Source organism: Cupressus sempervirens, chromosome 1 (assembly GCF_028749045.1).
Source record: "Cupressus sempervirens isolate cs-2001-9-10 chromosome 1, ASM2874904v1, whole genome shotgun sequence".
Classification (NCBI taxonomy): domain Eukaryota; kingdom Viridiplantae; phylum Streptophyta; class Pinopsida; order Cupressales; family Cupressaceae; genus Cupressus; species Cupressus sempervirens.
In genome coordinates this window covers 230239828-230250712 of record NC_143118.1, presented here as the reverse complement: position 1 = coordinate 230250712, position 10885 = coordinate 230239828, and the positions used below count along the sequence as shown (strand labels likewise).

At 34.0% G+C, this 10885-nt stretch overlaps 1 protein-coding gene across 1 annotated transcript; it reads right to left on the bottom strand.

The window, feature by feature from the left end:
* Window positions 1-1966: 1966 nt before the first annotated feature.
* On the bottom strand, window positions 1967-3422 carry LOC149577009 (glucan endo-1,3-beta-glucosidase-like). Its single transcript, XM_089821551.1, has 2 exons — window positions 3264-3422; window positions 1967-3111 (listed from the first exon to the last, which is right to left on the bottom strand). The coding sequence occupies exons 1-2, from the start codon at window positions 3337-3339 to the stop codon at window positions 2123-2125; spliced, it is 1065 nt and encodes a 354-aa protein (XP_089677677.1). The 5' UTR covers window positions 3340-3422; the 3' UTR covers window positions 1967-2122.
* Between the last annotated feature and the right edge of the window lie 7463 nt (window positions 3423-10885).

Genomic DNA, 10885 nt, shown 5'->3' with positions numbered 1-10885 from the left:
TGTATAAGACTTCCTACATTTATGCTTGTAACAGCACAGATGTATAAGATCTGTAACAAATTTCCTCATTTTCATGTTCGTCAAATTCCTTTGTATGTAGATATATCAGTGTATAATTTTGTGGCACTGCATCTTTCTTGATTTCCATCTTTTTTTCCTATTATAAAGTGCATGTGTCTATTGTTTCAAGGTTTCCACACATATCCTTTCTATCTGGTTAATACTTATCGCTTAAGCAATTCTGATGTCTATGATTCTTCCATAAGATTTTGCTCAGGTATTACCTTCTTTTATCCATCAGTTTTATTTTCTATGGCTTATGTTTATCCTGCTTGAATTTTAAGTTTTGTTGCTTTGTCCTTTCTTCCTTTCCCAGAGATATCCTATTTCATTTATTGCACATCTGAAAGCTTCAAATTATTTAACCTGGTTTAAAAAATTTACTCTTTAGATATATCTCTAATCATGCCTACCTTGCTTATTTATTTCACGCATCATTTTAGTCCAAATCATGATATTGTCTTATACAGTTGCTTTTGTTAATGTGACTTGACAAAAGCTTTAAGTTTGTTGTGTTGGAAAAATAGGACAGGCAAATAAATGGATTGAATGAACAGTTAGAAGAGGATTCTCACTCGCTGGAGCATCTTCAGCTGTGCCTTCAGCAAGAAGGCAACAAAAGAATGGAAATTGAGAGGGAGAATGCTACACTAAAAGGTCAGATAGCAATGATGAATGAAATGCTTGAACAAGATGAAGATGCAGAAAATATAGATGATTAGTTAATATTTGAGAGTTTCCTGTTTAAATTATTCTTTACCCAATTCGTTTAAGCATTTCCACTAAAATCAAGTAATTTTCTCTCTGTTTAGTAAAGGGATTGATGTTGGGCGTACACTCGTTCTTTTTTAGGCCAAATGCCAAAGTTAGCATGTAACTATATATTATATGATAATAGATTTGTACAGTATTATTATTTGTGTCATTGGTGAAATAGAGATTGTGGGGATAATTTGGGTTTCTCTGGATCTTGTCAGTATATGGTATGAGCCACAATATTTACACTTGCTCTTGGCAATCTCTCTTGGGCTTCTGATGTGAAATTTAATGCTCTGAATATTGAATATGGTATAAATGAATCATCTAATGTCAATCTGGCCTATTCCATTTACTGTGCATCCAGGATGAATGAGCTGAATCTTCATCTTATTTCTGCATTCCTAGGTGCATGTAACTATATATTATATGATAATAGATTTGTACAGTATTATTATTTGTGTCATTGGTGAAATAGAGATTGTTTGGATAATTTGGGTTTCTCTTGATCTTGTCAGTATATGGTATGAGCCACAATAAACACTTGCTCCTGGCAATCTCTCTTGGGCTTCTGATGTGAAATTTAATGCTCTGAATATTGAATATGGTATAGATGAATCATCTAATGTCAATCTGGCCTTTTCCATTTACTGTGCATCCAGGATCAATGAGCTGAATCTTCATCTTATTTCTGCATTCCTAGGCATCCAATGGAGCTGCTTTTCTTGTTATCCGTCTAAATTTCCTCTTGTTTCCATCTAAATATATAACATTCCTCTAATTCTATGATGTGTAATTAGTAAAGGAGCAGCTGCTGTTGGTCTTATGAAGAAGGCAATGGCTGTAGCAACATAATTAATACGTTTAGTAAACTTTCATAGAATTTTATGAGGATGGCAAATCAACGACATTGCTATCACAAATGTTTTGGCAGGCATCCAATCTCAAAGGTTATGTTTGGGTGGCAAATATGAAATTTGGACTCTGCTGTTGTAGTAATTTAGTCTTGCTGTCACCTCCAGATTATGCACTGGAGATGGGCTTGATCGCAGAGATGATTACAACCGAATAAATAAGATCTGTCCAGTTGTAAACACAATCTTCAGCATAACAATCGGCGTAATCTTGGACCTGCAGGTACAAGTGCTAGTAATAAAAATGTCAAATATTATAGCTTATTCATCAATGACTTTCCAGTAAGGAGTCCACAGTAGCGACAACCCACATAATGTTATTTGGGGTTGGCTTTTATTCTTACCGCTTCTGCAGCGGCCATAGCAAGATTATAGTTAAGCAGGGGAGCCACCTAGGGAGTAAAGTTAACGGGATAAACAGGTGACTTGTCAGGGTAGAAGAGGCCATAGTGTTTCTCCGTCTCGTCCCCTCCCTTCAGGTCCTCGTTGAACAGAGCAAAGATGAATGTTTCGATGCTCTTTCCTGGCCTCTTCGGAGTCCCTGCATTGGACAACACATGCTTTATCAGATTGTTGTTGTAAGTCCGGGCATTCTCAATCGTGGCAATGGAGGCCTTCACGCCAGTCCCATACGACGGCCAACCACTTTCAGTGACCACGATTGGAATATTCGAATATCCCACGCCCTCCATGGCAGAATACACGGTGTCAACCATGGCGACAAACAAACTTGTGTAGCTGGGATCTCCGTTTTTGTTAGCGGGAGCAGAGGGCTTGAACAGAGCGTTGTCCAAGTTGTACGAGTCTCTGTTGCTGTCGTAGGTGAAATACGTGTACAGATTCGCCATGAAGGGAGACCCATTCTCCGCCAGGAACTGCAGAACCGACTTCATCTCGTTCTGCACTTTACCGGTGAAACTCCCCATTGTCGGATTCAGAGGCGCGAATTCCCCGATTATGTCTGTGAGAGCATGTGTCGTCGATACCTTTACTTTCCCCTGCAGATTCGCATTGCCCAGAGCGCTCTGGATGTTGTTCATCGCGGCCACCAAGTACTGGCCCTTGTCAGTCTTTCCCAACACCTCATTTCCCACCGAAATGTATTTGATATTGACAGCAGGGTATTTGGCCTTTATGTTCTCATCCACCCACTTATTCGCTTCGTTCTGGTTCGACGAGATCCTCTGCAAGTCGTCGGTGGCAATTCCCACGGTTAACTCGATCCCGGAATTGGCAAAGGCGTTGAATACGCTTGGCTCTTGTTTGAAAATCCGGTATTTCCCAATGTTGTTCGCTTTCAATAAACTCACCACTTCCTCCTGCGACGGCAAGCTTGATCCTGACATCCCATTGTTCACGCCAATCTTCTGTCTCTGCGCATCTGTATGCTCAAAAATATGTGTTCAGGGACTGAAATCGAGATTGAATTTAAGGAAACCAGATTAATTCCCATTAATCACGCTACCACTAATTATTTGATTGTACAGTACTGAAATGCAGAGAGATTAGAATAAATAAAATCAGTGAAATTACCTCCATGGACGGAGAAGCATAGGATTGAAATGCACGCAATCAGGAAAAAGTTCATCTGCCCTGTTTTGGACCCCATTTGTAGATATAGGGAAAGGCGATGGAGTGAAATACATGGCGAGGAAGGTCCTTCGTAAGGAGCTCGATGATGCCTATCACCTCTACCGAGTGGACTTTCAGGATTAGCGCGTTTCTATAAATTGTTCTCGATTATAATTTCATGTTGAATCCGTCCTAGAAATTATTGTTTCGTTGACTCGTATTTTCTGCCAATAATTAAAGTCTTGGAGAATACTTGACTAGTTAAAGTCACAATGTAATTAGTTGACTATTGTTGGAATTTTATGCTTAGATCACATTCCTAGAAATCATGTCTTGTAGACTTAAATTATTTCTTGACTTTTTGTGTGGATATTAAATAAGAGACAATGTGTCAAAGTTACTAACAAAAGAAAGTGGAGATATGTAGATGGAAATTGAAATAAAGAATGAAAGGAGATATAAAGAGGGAGTTAAAAAGGGATGGAAAGATATGAATGAGGAGATATAGAGAGGGAGTTAAAAAGGGATGGAAAGATATGAATGATATCTATCTATATTATTCTAGAGACCAAAGCTCTAATAACTCAATCATACAACAAGTTTTCGGTTGGAAGCCTCCGATGGAAAGATATGAATGATATATATTATTCTAGAGACCAAAGCTCTAATAACTCAATCATACAACAAGTTTTCGGTTGGAAGCCTCCCCACAAAATTACCTATTAAGGTGTATTTTTTAAGCCACTCACAAGAATGATCAAAATCTTCAAAATCTTGAACAAGCAACACAACATCAAGGATACTGGTAGTTGTACCTCAAGGAAAACCATTAGCACAAACTTGTGAGGTTATTTGTTTGGAGTGTCATAATTGTCCATTGCCAAAGCTCCAACACCAACGTCAATAGTTGGGTGGAGGCTAGTTCAAGTCATTAGAAAGCTTTAGCTCCTACAAATGCACTATAGTATAAAAAGGCACAAAACAAAAAGTACTACAACAATCAACTCAAACATAACAAGGAGATATAGATTTAATTAATGCATATTTGATAAAATCCAAATTAACAAAAACAAATAAATAGTCATTCGATCTCAACTTGAAAAGTAAGCTAAACATGACGATGTTCCAATGCTTTGTTCAAATGTACATGAACTGATATGTTCAATTCCTTTATTTTCTATGTTGTTTGTTTAATTCTCTAGCAGTGGTAACAAATTTTTGAGTTTTTTTAAATTTATGGTTGTCTGCAACTATCTGTATGTTCTTAACTATGATTTTTGTTACATGGATCATTTGGTGCGATAAATTTGAAGAGTGCAAATGAGATGAATGAACTAATGAATGGACCAAATTTTGAAATTGAGCCTAACTAATTCTTTAATTATAAAAACTAATAAATTCATAAAAAATAAAATAATTTAGAACAAGTAAGAAACAATGAATTATGAGAAATTACCAATTGATACACAATAGTTCTCTATCTTAATTTGATACACTACAGATTATAGAGGACCACCTTGTTCATTCAATCTTATGAAAAATAAAAAATACTAAACCATAAACAAGTACTAAAATTCTTAATATCTAGTACAGGAAACAAAACTCTCTAGATGACTAATGCTTATTTGTCACAAGAAAACCATTTGGAAATATTTGAAATTGGAGAAAAGGTAGCCACAAGTTTCCTTACATATGACCAAAGGAGTATCAATTCTATAGTTCTAAATTTGATATTGTCTATTTTGGTGATATTTTAGAGCCCTTGAGTAGCCAATTGAGCCTCCACAAGGAAATGATAGAGGATGTTGTCTCCAAATCTCACACACATAGTAATAATAAATAATAGAATGATAATAAATTTATATTGAACTCTAACAATTCAGGAAAATGATTAATTGACAACATAGAACTAGGTATGTTGCGGCAACTTCGAGGAGTCCATCCAGTGCAATGCTTTGTTTGTCCCAACAGACTTAGGTCATCCCCAAAAGTCATGGTCTTAGGGGAAGAGACCTTCACTTCAAAATGCTAACATGTACAAATAGTTGATCAAACATGTATTAATGGTTGAACATTTTTTTCACTTTCTTGGTTATTGATTTGTCCATTTGTAGGTGAAAGTTCTACTTTTTTGGTTAGTGACTATTGGGGGGTGAATATTACAAGTATCACACTAGTGTTTTAAAATGACACTTTTCAACCACTTCACACTCCAAGGCCTCTTAGAGAGATCCATAAATGCTCAAACATTAAAACCTCAGCTTTAAGAGGCACACTAAAAAGATTGACATAATTTGACTTATGGTTTAGGAGATCTAGGTGCCCATAGTTAGCCTAAGTGACTATTAAGTCTCTTCGCTTAGTAGGCCAATTTTGTTATTAGTTTATCTAACCTATTCAATCAACATGTTTATATATATATAAAATAGTGAAATTTGTGTTAGCAAAATATTTGCCAATGGTTAAATACATGAGTGTTTCCACATGATGTGATATATAACTGCCATTTTTAACATTAATTAATTAAATTAAAAATCACCTATAATGGGTTTGTGAATTTTAATTTAATTAATAAACATTAAAATAAGTTAGGCTAGGTACAAACATTCAGGCTATTTAGCCAGCACCCAAACGTTTCATTCATTGTAATTTTTTTTAACCATATAGAAATGGCTACAATGAGTTTGTTATAAGTATTGTTTATAGGATATAAAATAGCAAAATATTTGTTATCATATCATAGTGATTGAAAAATGATTAAAAATTTAAAATTATCCATATTAGAACTTCATTTTTATTTTGTATTTTTATTTTTTAAGATATATTGAAAATCAATTTATATCATGTTAAAAATAAAAATAAAAATACTCTACTAACAACTTTATCATGAAATGACAAATTTGTTTTTAGTGTTATAAATTACAAATGGTTTTAATTTTAGAAATCCTTTTTAGTCTTATACCAAAATACCCTCATGAAACACTTGATTCCATTATCCTCTTATCTGCAAATATCGTGTAATGTAATGGGTTGCTCTAATATTTGTAAGCACATGCACAAAAGTCAATAAAGAAATGGAGATATGGTTGATTGGTGCAAGATAGTGAATGTATGAAGATGATAATGGTGATAGCTATGACTCTCAAAGATCACAACTATGCGAGGGAACAATAATTCTCCAAAATCTCATGTGAGAATATAAATCAAAGGCACTTGTTTGGATGTTAAAACAATTGTATTAATCAACTTTAAAGGTGGTATTAGGAAATTAATTTATAATGTTTGAAGCTAGAAACAAAATCTATAGTAGCTTATAAAATATTGAAATTAAAACTATATAAACCCTAAATTGACATCAATACTGAGGGTAGGTCTCCATGTGGTCATTAAACTTATTTTGGCTACCATTTGTTGATCAATTTTCTAGAAGCACTTGGTGGAGTTGGTGGCCCCATGATTATGGAATCTTGTTACTCATGTTCATTTGTTAAGCAGTTGTTACTCCACTAAAATAGAAGAAGATTCTACTTTATCATTTTCCTATCATTTAAAGTATGCTTGGGAACACTTTTTATCTGCTTAATTTAAGAAAAACATAGAGTTAAATAATGACATAGGGACATGTTGAAAGTTTGATTTAAAAAAGAGCTCTTGTCAAAGATGGAGCCCCTGCCTTTCAACTTAGGAGGAGAAAATATTTTATTTTTTGAAGAGGTATTTTGCAATTAGAGTGTTAATTGCAAGTGTTCAATCACATTTCAAATGCAAATAAAGATCATATACAGTTGTAAAGGTATCAAGAAAATTTCTATATAAAACAAACCATGTATATCGGTGAATCCTAACACATAGCATCAAAAGTATATGGGGAGATAATGTAATATTTGTATGAGAAATTGAGAATGCATTATTAGAATAATTATTCATATTCTAAGTAGAAATGCATTTAGGTAGATTGAAACTCACAATTTGTAATTTGTGCATATAGATTGTTTGTAAAAGTTTAATACTCATTGACAATTTTTTGAAATGAATAAAATTTAGTTATATATATAAAATTTATAATTATTTGCATAGAAAATATAATAGAAAGATTAAATTTATAGGTTATAATGTGAAGATTACAATATATCTAGATTTTACTTTTAATATCTAAAATTTGATTTTAAATCTATACTAAAATTAAGTGTAGTTTATTTTTAATTGAATCTAAAAAACAATTCATATGCACAATCACAAAATCAAATAGAAATATATTTTAGTGTTACAACTACAACTAATTCACTATATTTATTTAATTAACTTAAAAACTATACAAAAAATTATAAATGTCTAAGTTATTAATATTCATGCAAATGATAATGTTATATATACTATTTCTAATTCTCAATCTCATAATAATGTCTTAAATAAAAGAATTAGAATTTATCTATTTATACAATAGTTTAACATACCAAAATTAATTAATATTATTATTGAAGACCAGGTCCACAACTCTACAATTTTCCATTGCTAAATCTTTCCCTTGGTTCTATGTCATATCTCCCCTACTCCCATGTCTGGTCATGGGCTGACCAATGGGATTCCTACTATCCCAGCCCTCTAGTGTGTAATCCTACCCCTTCCCTAGAGATCCCCAAGATCCAATCTAAGCCTTTAGAGGCTACTACTAGCTTGGTAACCTCTTTGAAGAACCAACTCTCGCCCCCCCTCCCCACTAGTTCTATTTGGAAAGAAAAGATAACAATTGTTGATGGTAGCCCCTAAGCCCCCCTATCTAGAAAGGAATATTGTTTGTCTCAAAGGTAGCTGGTGCAGTTGTTTGATCCCTAGACCCATTTGTATCCAAAGGGTTTTTCTTGGTGAAAGAGAATATTGTTAACATCCGAGATGTGATCTTGAAGGAAATGACTAAACAACTTGAACTTACTCTAGTTGGCTGCTTCCTTTTTTCAGACCCTCTATTGAGCTCCTTGGGAAATTCACTACCTCTACTTGGTCCTTGAAAGGAAGTGTTAAAATCAATGTGTTGGTTAATGATATTTTTATGTTCTCATTCTGTAATAAGGAAGGTATCACTTACGTTCTATATAATGGGTTATGATCTCTAGGATCTAATGCTAAAAGTACTTTGGCTATATATAAATGGAAGCCTATACTCGACCTAGTGGTAGACCTTGGATGGGAGTTTCTGACTTGCGTTTGTCTCCCTAGCCTCTCTCTTGAATTTTGGAACAATAAAGTGTTCAAAGGAATTGTAGAATCATTTCGTACTCTCTTATCGATGGATAAAATTACTCAATCTAAGTCTAGATTCATCTTTTCTAGAATTTGTGTGAGTGTTAGGCCAACAAGGAAATTCCAACTGTAGTGACACTAGAATCTAATATATGTTCTTTTGTTTGGCATTTGGAGTATGAGAAAGCATAGATGTTCTGTGTCAAGTGTAAAAGGTTTGGTCACCTGAATATCTCTTGCCCATCCTTTGTAGGAGGTCACGTGCCTTTGGTCAGTGTGGAGAAGAGCATACCCCACCCCTCCTCTCCTTCTCCCCTCCCACCTTGAGGTCTCCCTATTAGTAATGTCATGAGCCCAATTTTAAGAATATATGAATATTTGAATAACATATTACACAATGATAATAATTAAGATTTAATAATAAAAGTCATCAAATAAATAATAAATTATAAATATATAAACATATATTTTTATATTAGTAAGAAATATAACTGAATGTTAACATTCAATATAATAAACAAAATTATACTAAGTATTTAAGAAGCTAGGACTCCTATAGCCAGCTAAGTATAAGGCGATCATAATCTAGTTTTCAGAAAGACGAGTATTCAAAAAATAATAACAAGCTTTGTTTGCAATAATAATAATCAATTAAATAATTAAAATAATGGTAGTAATAAAGGATTGAATCATTATAATTATAATATAATATCAAATCATAAAAACATTACTAACTTAATCGTAAATGAATGAACATTAAATATTTATTAACCTACCTTGGAAAGGCGCCCCAATTGAACGACAAGTCTGCTCACAGCATATATTAATGGAGTTTTGTTGAGAGTCTAAAAACAGAGAAAGGATAAAGGAAAACAATACTGTAGACTATATTATTGGTTCAATCTCCCATAACCCAAGTGCATCTAATCCACCGAAGGCTCCACCTCCTTTCATCGGGTTTGGACAGACGTGGACTACGACATATCAACTTCCACAAGTGATATACCAACTCACCACTTTCAAAGACGTGGAACAAGTTTTGAGGAGAGCGGATCCAATCGTTATAAACAATAACATAGTCCATAAAGCGTTGAAGGAAATCAGATAAAAAGTGCAGAATATGAAAGAGAGATTGAAGATTAAAAAGGCATCAAATTGGATTCAACCCCGAAGCATATTAACAAAAAGGCACCAAGTCAACTGCGCAGAACCGCTAGACCGAACAATAAGGATCAATACAAATTTAGCAAAGTAAAAGGAAAGAATGAAAATGGAATAAATTTGCAAGTCAACGTGCATACAGTACTGGTATAGGTGGCATCAGATCACAGGGCAGAGTGAGACCTTGGATTACGTGGATATATGTACCTTCGCCTATCCATACAATAATCAAGATCATCATTATATTATTGCTTCAAGATTATTGGGATATTAGAGTTACCATTATTCTTACTTCAAGATTATCGATGAAATACTAGAGTTAATAAAAATTATTTTTAAGAGAGGAATATATAATTAGAATATATTTCTAATTATAAACATATTCTTAACCTTACATACAATTCATCAATATATCTATACTTCAAGAATTTTGGGAACTTTTAACTATTGAAAGACAAATTCAATAAACATACCACTATAGAACCATATTTGAAGTTATTCATAGAAACTTAACCCATCTAAGAACAAATTAGGGGTAAATCTTAAAAGGGTCATTACAGTGGTATCAGAACCTGGTCCTGCCATCTTGAAAATATAGTAAATGACAAGAGGAGCAAAGATGAACGAACAAATATCTAACGAACTTAGGAACATTATGGAACAAACAAATCAAACTCTAGCAGAGCAGATGGAGAAATCAAACCAAGCACTCCTTCAAGCATTGCAAAACATGGGAAATTCCATAAACAATCTAAGAAACAACAATGCTAGTCGAAGAGACGTAAGTTCAAATCACTCTGAAAATAATGGAGCTTCATCATCTCAGGTGCCCAAACCCCCTTTCTTACCTCAGGAGGACCCCTCGATGGAAGGAGAGGGATGAACAACCAATAATGCTATTGAGAATGCAAGAGCTTATGCCAGTCTTGAACTAGAAATCAGAGAGCTAGTAACATTTAGAGAATTCTGTGAAGCCAATAGAAAAGAAACTCCCAGGAGAGGAAGAAGACCGCAAAATCAAGACCTTAAAAGCAAAGTAAATAAAGTAACACTTCCAAATTTTGATGGATCGAAAAAGACCACTGCACGTACTTGGCTACAAAAATTGAACACTTATCTTACCCTTAGCCCGATGACAGAAGAGGATGCACTTCAATTTGCGATCCTTCACTTAGAAGGCATGA

Coding starts and splice junctions, on each gene's coding strand:
- LOC149577009 (XM_089821551.1), bottom strand. CDS start 3,339: ATGGGGTCCAAAACAGGGCAGATGAACTTTTTCCTGATTGCGTGCATT. Junction 3,112..3,263: donor ATGCTTCTCCGTCCATGGAG/GTAATTTCACTG, acceptor TTGAGCATACAG/ATGCGCAGAGACAGAAGATT.